This window comes from Chiloscyllium plagiosum, unplaced genomic scaffold (assembly GCF_037043375.1).
Source record: "Chiloscyllium plagiosum isolate Xiang-an unplaced genomic scaffold, Cpla_swu_hap1 HiC_scaffold_12, whole genome shotgun sequence".
Classification (NCBI taxonomy): Eukaryota; Metazoa; Chordata; class Chondrichthyes; order Orectolobiformes; family Hemiscylliidae; genus Chiloscyllium; species Chiloscyllium plagiosum.
In genome coordinates, this window is record NW_028270150.1 from 2,177,498 (window position 1) to 2,192,552 (window position 15,055).

At 49.6% G+C, this 15,055-nt stretch overlaps 1 protein-coding gene across 3 annotated transcripts in view; it reads left to right on the forward strand.

Annotated features, from left to right (window-relative positions):
* LOC122555449 (ubiquitin-associated and SH3 domain-containing protein A-like) overlaps positions 1–15,055 on the forward strand; it is a 237,518-nt gene that overhangs the window by 183,347 nt on the left and 39,116 nt on the right. For all 3 annotated transcript variants that reach the window (XR_015758771.1, XM_087992423.1, XM_087992424.1), the window contains one exon: positions 10,914–11,058. Coding sequence is in view for 2 of the 3 variants with exons in the window: in XM_087992423.1 (XP_087848549.1) it covers positions 10,914–11,058 (145 nt within the window). In the remaining variant the exon portion in view is untranslated. The remainder of the gene's footprint in view (positions 1–10,913; positions 11,059–15,055) is intronic.

Sequence of the window (15,055 nt, forward strand, 5' to 3'; positions counted from 1 at the left end):
GTAAGGTGGGTGTGCGGTAAGGTGGGTGTGCGGTAAGGTGGCTGTGCGGTAAGGTGGGTGTGCGGTAAGGTGGGTGTACGGTAAGGTGGGTGTGCGGTAAGGTGGGTGTGCGGTAAGGTGGGTGTGCAGTAAGGTGGGTGTGCGGTAAGGTGGGTGTGCGGTAAGGTGGGTGTGCGGTAAGGTGGGTGTGCGGTAAGGTGGTTGTGCGGTAAGGTGGGTGTGCAGCAAGGTGGGTGTGCGGTAAGGTGGGTGTGCGGTAAGGTGGGTGTACAATAAGGTGGGTGTGCGGTAAGGTGGGTGTGCGGCAAGGTGGGTGTGCGGTAAGGTGGGTGTGCGGTAAGGTGGGTGTGCGGTAAGGTGGGTGTGCAGTAAGGTGGGTGTGCAGTAAGGTGGGTGTGCAGTAAGGTGGCTGTGCAGTAAGGTGGGTGTGCAGTAAGGTGGTTGTGCAGTAAGGTGGTTGTGCAGTAAGGTGGGTGTGCAGTAAGGTGGTTGTGCAGTAAGGTGGTTGTGCAGTAAGGTGGGTGTGCAGTAAGGTGGCTGTGCAGTAAGGTGGGTGTGCAGTAAGGTGGTTGTGCAGTAAGGGGGCTGTACAGTAAGGTGGTTGTGCAGTAAGGTGGGTGTACAGTAAGGTGGCTGTGCAGTAAGGTGGGTGTGCAGTAAGGTGGCTGTACAGTAAGGTGGTTGTGCAGTAAGGTGGTTGTGCAGTAAGGTGGTTGTGCAGTAAGGTGGTTGTGCAGTAAGGGGGCTGTGCAGTAAGGGGGCTGTACAGTAAGGTGGTTGTGCAGTAAGGTGGGTGTACAGTAAGGTGGCTGTACAGTAAGGTGGTTGTGCAGTAAGGTGGTTGTGCAGTAAGGTGGTTGTGCAGTAAGGGGGCTGTACAGTAAGGTGGTTGTGCAGTAAGGTGGGTGTACAGTAAGGGGGCTGTGCAGTAAGGTGGCTGTGCAGTAAGGTGGGTGTGCAGTAAGGTGGCTGTACAGTAAGGTGGTTGTGCAGTAAGGTGGTTGTGCAGTAAGGTGGTTGTGCAGTAAGGGGGCTGTACAGTAAGGTGGTTGTGCAGTAAGGTGGTTGTGCAGTAAGGTGGTTGTGCAGTAAGGGGGCTGTACAGTAAGGTGGTTGTGCAGTAAGGTGGTTGTGCAGTAAGGTGGCTGTGCAGTAAGGGGGCTGTACAGTAAGGTGGTTGTGCAGTAAGGTGGTTGTGCAGTAAGGTGGTTGTGCAGTAAGGTGGCTGTGCAGTAAGGTGGTTGTGCAGTAAGGTGGGTGTGCAGTAAGGTGGGTGTGCAGTAAGGTGGTTGTGCAGTAAGGGGGCTGTACAGTAAGGTGGTTGTGCAGTAAGGTGGTTGTGCAGTAAGGTGGCTGTGCAGTAAGGGGGCTGTACAGTAAGGTGGTTGTGCAGTAAGGTGGTTGTGCAGTAAGGGGGCTGTACAGTAAGGTGGCTGTGCAGTAAGGTGGGTGTGCAGTAAGGTGGTTGTGCAGTAAGGTGGCTGTACAGTAAGGTGGTTGTGCAGTAAGGTGGTTGTGCAGTAAGGTGGGTGTGCAGTAAGGTGGTTGTGCAGTAAGGTGGCTGTGCAGTAAGGGGGGTGTACAGTAAGGGGGTTGTACAGTAATGTGGCTGTGCAGTAAGGTGGCTGTGCAGTAAGGGGGTTGTACAGTAAGGTGGGTGTGCAGTAAGGTGGGTGTGCAGTAAGGTCATTGTACAGTAAGGTGGGTGTGCAGTAAGGTGGTTGTATAGTAAAGTGGCTGTGCAGTAAGTTGGTTATATAGTAAGGTGGTTGTGCCGTAAGATGGTTGTACAGTAGGGTGGTTATACAGTAAGGTGGCTGTGCCGTAAGATGGTTGTACAGTAGGGTGGTTATACAGTAAGGTGGCTGTGCAGAAAAGTGGTTGTACAGTAACGTGGTTGTGTAGTAAGGTGGGTATGCAGTAAGGGGGTTGTACAGTAAGGGGGTTGTACAGTAAGGGGGCTGTACAGTAAGGTTATTGTGCAGTAAGGGGGCTGTACAGTAAGGGGGCTGTACAGTAAGGTTATTGTGCAGTAAGGTGATTGTACAGCAAGTTGGTTGTGCAGGAAGGTGATTGTGCAGTATGGTGGGTGTGCAGTATGGTGGGTGTGCAGTATGGTGGGTGTGCAGTATGGTGGGTGTGCAGTAAGGTGGGTGTGCAGTATGGTAGTTGTGCGCACGGTGATTGTACAGGAAGGTGGCTGTACTGTAAAGCGATTATACAGTAAGGTGGTTGTACACAAAGGCAGTTGTGCAGTAAGGTGATTATGCAGTCAGTTGATTGCACAGTAAGGTGGTTGCGCAGTAAGGTGGGTACATCAGGGTGGTTGTACATCAAGGTGGTTATACAATAAGGTCATTCTGTAGTAAGGTGGCTGTGCAGTAAGGTTGTTGTGCAGTAAGGCGTGTGTGCAGTAAGGTGGGTGTGCAGTAAGGTGGGTGTGCAGTAAGGTGGGTGTGCAGTAAGGTGGGTGTGCAGTAAGGCGTGTGTGCAGTAAGGTGGGTGTGCAGTAAGGTGGGTGTGCGGTAAGGTGGGTGTGCGGTAAGGTGGGTGTGCGGTAAGGTGGGTGTGCGGTAAGGTGGGTGTGCAGTAAGGCGTGTGTGCAGTGAGGCGGGTGTGCAGTGAGGTGGGTGTGCAGTGAGGTGGGCGTGCAGTGAGGTGGGCGTGCAGTGAGGTGGGCGTGCAGTGAGGTGGGCGTGCAGTGAGGTGGGCGTACAGTAAGGTGGCTGTGCAGTAAGGTGGCTGTGCAGTCCGGTGGCTGTGCAGTCCGGTGGGTGTACAGTACGGTGGGCGGCACGGTGGCACAGTGGTTAGCACTGCTGCCTCACAGCGCCAGAGACCTGGGTTCAATTCCCAACTCAGGCGACTGACTGTGTGGAGTTTGCACATTCTCCCCGTGTCTGCGTGGGTTTCCTCCGGATGCTCCGGTTTCCTCCCACAGTCCAAAGATGTGCAGGGTCAGGTGAATTGACCATGCTAAATTGCCCGTAGTGTTAGGTAAGGGGTAAATGTAGGGAAATGGGTGGGTTGCGCTTCGGCGGGGCGGTGTGGACTTGTTGGGCCGAAGGGCCTGTTTCCACACTGTAAGTAATCTAATCTAAGTAATCTAATCTAAGGTGGGTGTACAGTACGGTGGTTGTGCGGTACGGTGGGTGTACAATAAGGTGGGTGTGCAGTAAGGTGGGTGTGCGGTAAGGTAGGTGAGCGGTAAGGTGGGTGTGCGGTAAGGTGGGTGTGCAGCAAAGTGGGTGTGCGGTAAGGTGGTTGTGCAGTAAGGTGGGTGTACAATAAGGTGGGTGTGCGGCAAGGTGGGTGTGCGGCAAGGTGGGTGTGCAGCAAGGTGGGTGTGCGGTAAGGTGGGTGTGCGGCAAGGTGGGTGTGCAGCAAAGTGGGTGTGCGGTAAGGTGGTTGTGCAGTAAGGTGGGTGTGCGGTAAGGTGGGTGTGCGGTAAGGTGGGTGTGCAGTAAGGTGGGTGTGCGGTAAGGTGGGTGTGCGGTAAGGTGGGTGTGCAGCAAAGTGGGTGTGCGGTAAGGTGGGTGTGCGGTAAGGTGGGTGTGCGGTAAGGTGGGTGTGCAGTAAGGTGGGTGTGCAGTAAGGTGGGTGTGCAGTAAGGTGGGTGTGCAGCAAGGTGGGTGTGCGGTAAGGTGGGTGTGCGGTAAGGTGGGTGTGCAGCAAAGTGGGTGTGCGGTAAGGTGGTTGTGCAGTAAGGTGGGTGTGCAGTAAGGTGGGTGTGCGGTAAGGTGGGTGTGCGGTAAGGTGGGTGTGCGGTAAGGTGGGTGTGCGGTAAGGTGGGTGTGCGGTAAGGTGGGTGTGCGGTAAGGTGGTTGTGCGGTAAGGTGGGTGTGCAGCAAGGTGGGTGTGCGGTAAGGTGGGTGTGCGGTAAGGTGGGTGTGCGGCAAGGTGGGTGTGCAGTAAGGTGGGTGTACAATAAGGTGGGTGTGCGGTAAGGTGGGTGTGCGGCAAGGTGGGTGTGCAGCACGGTGGGTGTGCAGCAAGGTGGGTGTGCGGTAAGGTGGGTGTGCGGTAAGGTGGATGTGCGGTAAGGTGGGTGTGCAGTAAGGTGGGTGTACGGTAAGGTGGGTGTGCGGTAAGGTGGGTGTGCGGTAAGGTGGGTGTGCGGTAAGGTGGGTGTGCGGTAAGGTGGGTGTGCAGTAAGGTGGGTGTACAGTAAGGTGGGTGTGCGGTAAGGTGGGTGTGCGGTAAGGTGGGTGTGCGGTAAGGTGGCTGTGCGGTAAGGTGGGTGTGCGGTAAGGTGGGTGTACGGTAAGGTGGGTGTGCGGTAAGGTGGGTGTGCGGTAAGGTGGGTGTGCAGTAAGGTGGGTGTGCGGTAAGGTGGGTGTGCGGTAAGGTGGGTGTGCGGTAAGGTGGGTGTGCGGTAAGGTGGTTGTGCGGTAAGGTGGGTGTGCAGCAAGGTGGGTGTGCGGTAAGGTGGGTGTGCGGTAAGGTGGGTGTACAATAAGGTGGGTGTGCGGTAAGGTGGGTGTGCGGCAAGGTGGGTGTGCGGTAAGGTGGGTGTGCGGTAAGGTGGGTGTGCGGTAAGGTGGGTGTGCGGTAAGGTGGGTGTACGGTAAGGTGGGTGTGCGGTAAGGTGGGTGTGCGGTAAGGTGGGTGTGCAGCAAGGTGGGTGTGCGGTAAGGTGGGTGTGCGGTAAGGTGGGTGTGCGGTAAGGTGGGTGTGCGGTAAGGTGGGTGTGCAGTAAGGTGGGTGTGCAGTAAGGTGGGTGTGCGGTAAGGTGGGTGTGCGGTAAGGTGGGTGTGCGGTAAGGTGGTTGTGCGGTAAGGTGGGTGTGCAGCACGGTGGGTGTGCAGCACGGTGGGTGTGCGGTAAGGTGGGTGTGCGGTAAGGTGGGTGTGCGGTAAGGTGGGTGTGCAGTAAGGTGGGTGTGCGGTAAGGTGGGTGTGCAGCACGGTGGGTGTGCGGTAAGGTGGGTGTGCGGTAAGGTGGGTGTGCGGTAAGGTGGGTGTGCGGTAAGGTGGGTGTGCAGCACGGTGGGTGTGCAGTAAGGTGGGTGTGCGGTAAGGTGGGTGTGCGGTAAGGTGGGTGTGCGGTAAGGTGGGTGTACAGTAAGGTGGGTGTGCAGCAAAGTGGGTGTGCAGTAAGGTGGGTGTACAATAAGGTGGGTGTGCGGTAAGGTGGGTGTGCAGTAAGGTGGGTGTGCGGCAAGGTGGGTGTGCAGCACGGTGGGTGTGCAGTAAGGTGGGTGTACGGTAAGGTGGGTGTGCGGTAAGGTGGGTGTGCGGTAAGGTGGGTGTGCGGTAAGGTGGGTGTGCAGTAAGGTGGGTGTGCAGTAAGGTGGGTGTGCAGTAAGGTGGGTGTGCAGTAAGGTGGGTGTGCAGTAAGGTGGGTGTGCGGTAAGGTGGGTGTGCAGTAAGGTGGGTGTGCAGTAAGGTGGGTGTGCAGTAAGGTGGGTGTGCGGTAAGGTGGGTGTGCGGTAAGGTGGGTGTGCGGTAAGGTGGGTGTGCAGTAAGGTGGGTGTGCAGTAAGGTGGGTGTGCGGTAAGGTGGTTGACTATGAATTGTCTTCTTGACAATTAGGGATGGGCAATAAATGCTGGACTTGCCAGAGGCACCCTTATAAAAGCTGGGACAGACAGATTTTTCATCTGTAAGGGAATCAAAGTGTATGCAGATAAAGCAAGGAAGTGGAGTAGAGGATTATTGGGTCAAGCTGATTCCATGGCCTACTTCTGTTTCTACAGCAAATTGTCTTGTGACCATAAACCACACACACGTTTCTCACTGTTCTCCGTCATGTTTCATATTCTATACTTTCCCTTCACTATCTTTCAGCTAACCTCTCTGTTCAAAGTTTGTGAGAAGATTTGTAGCTCGGGTGCTCGTTGCTGTGGTTCTGTTCGCCGAGCTGGAAGTTTTTGTTGCAAACGTTTCGTCCCCTTTCTAGGTGACCTCCTCAGTGCTTGGGAGCCTCCTGTGAAGCGCTTCTGTGGTGTTTCCTCCGGCATTTATAGTGGTTTGAATCTGCCGCTTCCGGTTGTCAGTTTCAGCTGTCCGCTGTAGTGGCCGGTATATTGGGTCCAGGTCGATGTGTTTGTTGATGGAGTTTGTGGATGAGTGCCATGCTTCTAGGAATTCCCTGGCTGTTCTTTGTTTGGCTTGCCCTATAATGGTAGTGTTGTCCCAGTCGAATTCATGTTGCTTGTCGTCTGCGTGTGTGGCTGCTCAGGAAAACTGGTCATGGCGTTTCGTGGCTAGTTGATGTTCATGGATGCGGATCGTTAGCTGTCTTCCTGTTTGTCCTATATAGTGTTTTGTGCAGTCCTTGCATGGGACCTTGTACACTACATTAGTTTTGCTCATGCTGGGTATCGGGTCCTTTGATCAACAGATGCCTAAGAGAAAGACAACAGAACGAGGACATGCCGCAACCCAAAGGACTAGCCACACTACCACACATCAGGAGCATTTCAGAACTGACAGCCAGACTACTGCGACCACTAGGACTTATAACAGCACACAAACCAACAGCCATACTCAGACAACAACTCACCAGAACGAAGGACCCGATACCCAGCATGAGCAAAACCAATGTAGTGTACAAAATCCCATGCAAGGACTGCACAAAACACTATATAGGACAAACAGGAAGACAGCTAACGATCCGCATCCATGAACATCAACTAGCCACGAAACGCCACGACCAGCTATCATTAGTAGCCACACACGCAGACGACAAGCAACATGAATTCGACTGGGACAACACTACCATTATAGGGCAAGCCAAACAAAGAACAGCCAGGGAATTCCTAGAAGCTTGGCACTCATCCACAAACTCCATCAACAAACACATCGACCTGGACCCAATATACCAACCACTACAGCGGACAGCTGAAACTGACAACCGGAAGCGGCAGGGACAGGCCACTATAAATGCCGGAGGAAACACCACAGAAGCACTTCACAGGAGGCTCCCAAGCACTGAGGATGTCACCTAGACAGGGGACGAAACAGTTGCAACAAAAACTTCCAGCTCGGCGAACAGAACCACAACAACCTTTCTGTTCTCTGGCCTAGAGCTTTCCTATAAGGTTCAATTATATATTTTAACCTCTTTTGTTATTTTATTAATCTTTGCCTGATATTTCCAGTTTGATTAATAATGGCTATTAGCAGGCTATTGTTCCCCTCTCCCAGCAGCAGCAGGAGTTGGTTAGAGTTAGTGTGCAACAAACATGACAGATTATCTGAAGGGAAGGGGTTAGTACATTCTCTGATGATACAAAAATCGGTGAGGTTCTGGATAGTCAAAGGATACAGCAAGATATAGATCAGTTGCAGATATGGGCGGAGAAATGGCAGATGGCGTTTAACCCGGGTAAGTGTGAGATGCTGCACTTTGGGAGATCAAATGTTAGGGACAAGTATACAGTTAATGGCAGGACCCAGGACAGCATTGATGGACAGAGAGATCTTGAGGTTCAAGTCTATAGTCCCCTGAAAGTGGCCAGGCAAGTGGATAGAGTGGTAAGGAAGGCGTATGGTATGCTTATCTTTATTGGTTGTGGAATTGAGTATGAGAGTCAGGATGTCATGTTATAAGACTTTGGTTAAGCCACACTTAGAGTATTGTATTCAATTCTGTTAGCCACATTACAGGAAGGATGTGATGGCTTTGGAGGAGATGCAGAAATGTTTTACCAGGAGTTTGGGGGTATGAGCTATAAGGAGAAAGTGAGGACTGCAGATGCTGGAGATCCCAGCTATGCCTGCCATTTCGTAGGATATGTGGAACAGTCCATCTTCCGCAGCTACACTGGCACCACCCCCACCTTTTCCTCCGCTACATCGATGACTGTATCGGCGCTGCCTCGTGCTCCCATGAGGAGGTTGAACAGTTCATCCACTTTACTAACACCTTCCACCCCGACCTCAAATTTACCTGGACAGTCTCGGACTCCTCCCTCCCCTTCCTAGACCTCTCCATTTCTATCTTGGACGACCGAATCAACACGGACATTTACTACAAACCGACCGACTCCCACAGCTACCTGGACTACACCTCCTCCCACCCTGCCCCCTGTAAAAACGCCATCCCATATTCCCAATTCCTTCGCCTCCGCCGCATCTGCTCCCAGGAGGACCAGTTCCAAACACGTACAACCCAGATGGCCTCCTTCTTCAAAGACCGCAATTTCCCCTCAGACGTGGTTGATGATGCCCTCCACCGCATCTCCTCCACTCCCCGCTCCTCTGTCCTTGAGCCCTGCCCCTCCAACCGCCACCAGGACAGAACCCCACTGGTCCTCACCTACCACCCCACCAACCTCCATATACATCGTATCATCCTTCGTCATTTCCGCCACCTCCAAACAGACCCCACCACCAGGGATATATTTCCCTCCCCTCCCCTGTCAGTGTTCCAGAAAGACCACTCCCTCTGTGACTCCCTCGTCAGGTCCACACCCCCCCACCAACCCAACCTCCACTCCCGGCACCTTCCCCTGCAACCGCAAGAAATACAAAACTTGCACCCACACCGCCCCCCTCACCTCCATCCAAGGCCCCAAGGGATCCTTCCATATCCATCACAAATTCACCTGCACCTCCACACACATCATTTACTGCATCCGCTGCACCCGATGTGGCCTCCTCTACATTGGGGAGACAGGCCGCCTACTTGCGGAACGTTTCAGGGAACACCTCTGGGATACCAGCACCAACCAACCCAACCACCCCGTGACTTCAACTCCCCCTCCCACTCCGCCAAGGACATGCAGGTCCTTGGCCTCTTCCATCGCCAGACCATGGCAACACGGTGCCTGGAGGAAGAGCGCCTCATCTTCCACCTAGGAACCCTCCAACCACGAGGGATGAATACAGATTTCTCCAGCTTCCTCATTTCCCCTCCCCCCACCTTTTCTCAGTCCCAACCCCCAGACTCAGCACCGCCTTCTTGACCTGCAATTTCCTTCCTGACCTCTCTGCCCCCACCCCCTCTCCGGCCTATCACCCTCACCTTAACCTCCTTCCACCTATCACATTCCCAATGCCCCTCCCCCAAGTTCCTCCTCCCTACCTTTTATCTTAGCCTGCTTGGCACACCCTCCTCATTCCAGAAGAAGGGCTTATGCCCGAAACATCGATTCTCTTGCTCCTGGGATGCTGCCTGACCTGCTGCGCTTTTCCAGCAACACATTTTTCAGCTATGAGCTATAAGGACAGGTTAGAAAACGTGGGGTTGTTCTCTTCTTGAGTGGCAGAGACTGAGGAGAGACTATAAAATTATGAGATGCATATATAGAACATAGAACATTACAGCACAGTACAGGCCCTCTGGCCCTCACTGTGCTGACCTGTGAAACCAATCTGAAGCCCATTTATCCCACGCTATTCCATTCTCATCTATATGCCTATCCCATGACCATTTAAATGCCCTTACAGTTGGTGAGTCTACAATGTTGCAGGCAGTGCATTCCATGCCCCCACTACTCTCTGAGTAAAGAAACTACCTCTGACATCTGTCCTATATCTATCACTCCTCAATTTAAATCTATGTCCCCTCAGGCCAGCCATCACCATCTGAGGAAAAAGGCTCTCCCTGTCCACCCTATCTAACCCCCGATTATCTTATATGTCTCAATTAAGCCGCCTGTCAACCTTCAACAGTCTCAGGTCCCTCAGCCTTTCCTCGTAAGACTTTCCCTCCATATCAGGCAACATCCTGGTAAATCTCCCCTGAGCTCTTTCCAAGACTTCCTATAATGTGGTGACTAGAACTGTACACAATACTCCAAAGTTTTGTACAGCTGCAGCGTGACCTCATGGTTCCGAAACTTGATCCCTCTACTAATAAAAGCAAACACACCATATGCCTTCTCAACTACCCTATCAACCTGGGTGGCAACTTTCACGGATCCGTGTACCTGGACATCGAGATCTCTCTGCTCATCTACACTACCAAGAATCTTACCATTAGCCCAGTACTCTGTATTCCTATTACTCCTTCCAAAGTGAATCACCTTACACTTTACCATATTAAACTCGATTTACCACCTTTCAGCCCAGCTCTGCAGCTTATCTATGTCTCTGTGCAACCTACAACATCCTTTGTCACTACCAACAATTCCACTGACCTTAATGTCTTCTACAAATTTACTAACCCACCCTTCTAAGCCCTCATCCAGGTCATTTATAAAAATGATAAACAGCAGTGGACTCAAAACAGATACTTGCAGTACACCACTAGTCACTGGACACCAAGATGAACATTTCCCATCAGTCACCACACTCTGTCTTCTTTCAGCTAGCCAATTCTGATCCAAACTGCTAAATCAGTATAGGGATGATGGTCAGATTCTTTTCCCCAGAAATGCCCAATACTAAGAAGCAAGAAGGTGGGAGGGATGGGGAGAGTTCAAAAGAGACGTGAGGGGGAGGTATTGTATTACACAGAGAGTGGTAGGAGTCTGGAACGCACTGACAGGGGTTGAGGCAGATACAATAAGGATGTTTAAGGGACTTTTAAATAAGCATATGAATATGCAAAAGATGGTGGGATATGGACCAAGGGCAGGCAGAACAGATTACGTGCATTTGGCAGCATGTTCAGCAAAAGACTGTGGGTCAAAAGGCCCATTCCAGTGCTGTATTGGTTTATGAAAGAACAGCTGATATTAAGCTTCATGTGTGGAAAGTGGAATATACCCAGTGACTGTTCCTAATGAGTCAATCCAGGAGCAGCAAGTGGATCATCTCAAATGCCATGTCAAGCAGTAGCCTTCTTGTTTGAATCCAGATTCCGAGTTGAAAACAATTTCCACCTAACTAACCCAGTCCTTCCATGGAAAGGTACAGCCTTGTCAGAGAGCTAGTAGAAACACAAGTGAAACAATTCTCTAAATCTGTGGCATTAAAAACATCGTAATCATTTCATAGTCTGTTTTTCTGTTGGTGCAGCTCTTCACCTTGACCCTGAAGTGAGTATCCGAGTGGAACCAGGCCTGTTTGAATGGACTAAATGGGAAGGTGAACGGACAATCCCAAACTTCATGTCTGTGACTGAACTCAAAGCAGCAGGTTACACTGTGGATGGCAATTACAGGTATTCACCATAATTAGCCTCGGTGACACTCCCAAACCTTCCCTTATTCAGTTAAAGAGAATATAGAGTGGGAAGTTGATCAGGAGAGGGAAAAGAAATGTGGAGATGGGCTGAGTAATAATGGAGAAGGGGAGAGGTTGGAATAAGAGAGAGTTTGACGAAGAGGGGAGAAGAGGAAATGGTTGTGCAGCTGGGGAGAGAGAGGGAGGGAACAAGACTAAAACTGGCTGATGTTATTAAAGTGGAGGGGTCACAGTGACTCGGCAAATAGCAAAACCAGGAAAACAATCAGGTTTGGGCTGACAATTAACATTTGTAGGTAAAAACAATAACTGCAGATGCTGGAAACCAGATTCTGGATCAGTGGTGCTGGAAGAGCACAGCAGTTCAGGCAGCATCCAAGGAGCAGCAAAATCGACGTTTCGGGCAAAAGCCCTTCATCAGGAATAAAGGCAGTGAGCCTGAAGGGTGGAGAAATAAGCTAGAGGAGGGTGGGGGTGGGGAGAAAGTAGCATAGAGTACAATGGGTGAGTGAGGGAGGGGTTGAAGGTGATAGGTCAGGGAGGAGAGGGTGGAGTGGATAGGTGGAAAAGGAGATAGGCAGATAGGACAAGTGTGCCAGACAAATACCAGGCTATGATCATTTCCAATTAGAGTCATAGAGCCCCACAGCATGGAGACAGGCCCTTTGACCCAAACTGGTCCATGCCGACCAAAATGTCCATCCACACTAACCCCATTTCCCTGCAGTTGGCCCATATCCTTCTAAACCTTTCCTATCCATGTATTTGTCCAAATGCCTTTTAAATATTGTTAATGTTCCCACATCAACCACTTCCACTTCCACTGGCAGCTCATTCCATATGCGTACCACCCAATAAGTTAAAAAAGTTGCCCCTCAGGTTCCCTTTTATTCTTTCCCCTCTAAACTTAAATTGATGCCCTCAAGTACTCGATTCCCAAACTCTGGGAAAAAGACTGACTGCGTTCATCCTAGCCATGCTTCTCATAATCTTATACACTTCTGTAAGATTCCCCTCAGTCTTCTATACTCTAAAAGGAAAAAGAGACAATCTAACCACAACCCCCTGACATTCAATCGTGTTCCCATCACTGAATCCCTCACCATCAACATCCTCAGGGAAGGTATTGATCAGAAACTCACTGGTCTCACCACATAAACACAGTGGCTACAAGAGCAGATCAGAAGCTGCGAATACTGTGGCAGGTAACTCCCCTCCTGACTCCCCAAAGCTTGTCCATCACCTACAAGGCACAAGTCAGGTGTGCGATGGAATATCTCCACTTGCTTGGATGAATACACCTCCAACAACCCTCAAGCAGCTTGACACGATCCATGACAAAACAGCCTGTCTGACTGGCACCACATCCATTCCCTCCACTATCAATGCTCAGTAGTAGCAGTGTATACTGTGAACAAGATGCACTATAGAAATTCACCAAGGTTCTTTCAACAGCACTTAACAAAATCCAACAATACTCATGAAGTTTGACACCATCCAGGACAAAATAGCACATTTGACTGGCATTACATCTACAAACATCCACTCCTTGCAACACTAAGGCTCAGAAGCAGCAGTGTGTACGATCTACAAGATGCACTGAAGAAATCCATCAAGGGTCCTTAGGCAGCGTCTTTCAGACATAGTCTTCATGAGCCAATTACAATCCCAAAGTCTCCTTTTCCACTGCAGACTATGTGTTCTGGTAATTGTTTGATTTCTTACAGAAGTTTCACTGACTTCTCTATTCCTAATCATGTGGTCAATGATCCCACACAGACACTACAGTGCATCTGAGATATATGCTCTTTTGAATGGTTCTTCAAAATTGGCCTGGCTATCGAAAATGCAGATTTCATCACACGTTGAAGTTTGAGTGAGATAAAATAAGCAACTCTCCATCCATTGTCGTAAGGAGAGGCTGGATAGATTGGGGCTTCTTTCACTGCAGCATAGGAGGTTGAGGGGTGACTTTATAGAGTTTTATAAAATCATGAGGGGTATAGATACGATGAATGGCCTTAGGGTGGGGGATTTCAAGATTGGGGGCATATTTTTAAGATGAGTGGAGAAAGATTTAAAAAAGATATGAGGGGCAAATTTTCTTTGTTACATAGAGTAGTTCGTTTGTGGAATGAACTTTCAAAGGAAGTGGAGGATGCTGGTACAGAAAGAACATTTAAAAGACATTGAGATAAGTTCATGAATAAGAAATGTTTGGTGGGATATGGGCCAAATACAAGCAGGTGGAACTACTTTAGTTTGGGAACATGGTCAGCATGGATCGGTCAGACCGAAGGGTCTGTTTCTGTACTGTATGACTCCATGACACTAACTGTTTAGAACAGCCTGAGCAATATGTGCAGAAAAGCAAACACTTATCATGTAGCCTGATTTACAGGAAGCCTTTCTAAAAAAAAAAATTGCATGTTCACAGTGATCTTTCAATGACCTTTTGTAAAGAAAGCTCTCCAGATGTCACCACAAAGCCTAACATAAATGGTTTTTTTCCACAATCCTTCAAAGCATAAGTCCTCCAAGCCATGTTAAGTATATCAGGTGAAAGACAAACTCTTGAGCAGGCTGTATTATCTGTGGTTGAATAAAGAAGTCAAGAAAAGTATGTTTAAGAACAGCAACAGGGATAATCTAGGAAACTATAGACAGATGAGGGAAATTATTGAAGAAGGTCATTAGGGACAGGATTTACTCCCATTTGGAGAAGAATGAATGTATTAGGGATAGTTTGCATGGTTTTGTGCAGATGGTCCTCTCTCACAAGTTTTTTGAGGAAGATGATTGATGAGGGTAGGGTTGTGGATGTTGTCTTTATGAAAGCATTTAACAAGGACCCTCATGCTAGGGTGGTCCAGAAGATTAAGTCGCTTAGCGAGTGGCAAGATTGATGCAAAATTGGCTTGGTCATCGAAAACAGAAGGTAGTTATGGAGCGGTGCTTTTCTGACAGGAGATCTGTGACTAATGGTGTTCTGCAAGGATCAGTGCTAGCACATCTGTTGTTTGTAATATGTATGTATGATTTGGATGCAAATGGAGGTGGTCTGATTAGTAAGTCTGCAGATGAAAATTGGTGGAGCTGTGGATAGTGAGGAAATTTCTCAAAGAATATAGTAAGATATAGTTTAGTTGGAAAGTTAGTTGGATAAATGGCAAATGGAGTTTAATCGGACAAGTATGAGGTGATGGATTTTGGGATGTAAAATAAAGAGGAAAGCATACAGTAAAACGGCAAGTCCCTTAGGAGCATTGATATGCCGAGGGATCTTGGGGGTCCAAATCCATAATACCCTGAAAGAGTCTACACAAGTGGGTAAAGAAGGCAAAAGGCATGCTTGCCTTCATCAGTCAAGGCATTGAGTATAAAGGTTGACAGGCCATGTTACAACTGTGTAAAACTTTAGTTAGGCCACCTTTGGAGTATTATGTGCAGTTCCAGTTGCCATGCTATTGGAAAGATGCAGAGACTTCGGAGGGGCTACAGAAGAGGTTTACCAGGATGTATTAGCCAAATGGAGAAGTTGGATAAACATGGGTTGTTTTCATGAGAATGTCAGAGGCTGAGGGGCAACCCAACAAAAGTATGTAAAATTATGAGAGACATGGATAAAGTGGATAAACAGAATCTTTTTTGCCCGGTAAAAATGTCAAATAGGGAGCATAAGTTTAAGGTGAGATGGGGAAAGTTTACAGGAAATGTGTGAGGTAAGCTTTTCACACAGAATGGAAAGTGCCTGGTACATGCTGCCGGGCAAAGTAGCAGAAGCAAATGCAATAGCAATGTTTAGGAGGCTTTTGGACAGATTCGTGAATAGACAGGGGATCAGGGCATACGGACCATTTGCAATTATTTTAGAATGGCATCATGGTTGGCATATTCACGATAGGTTGAAGGGTTTGTTCTTGTGCTGTGTTGTTCTATGTTCTATCAGATTGTAAGAAAACTCTACAAATCTG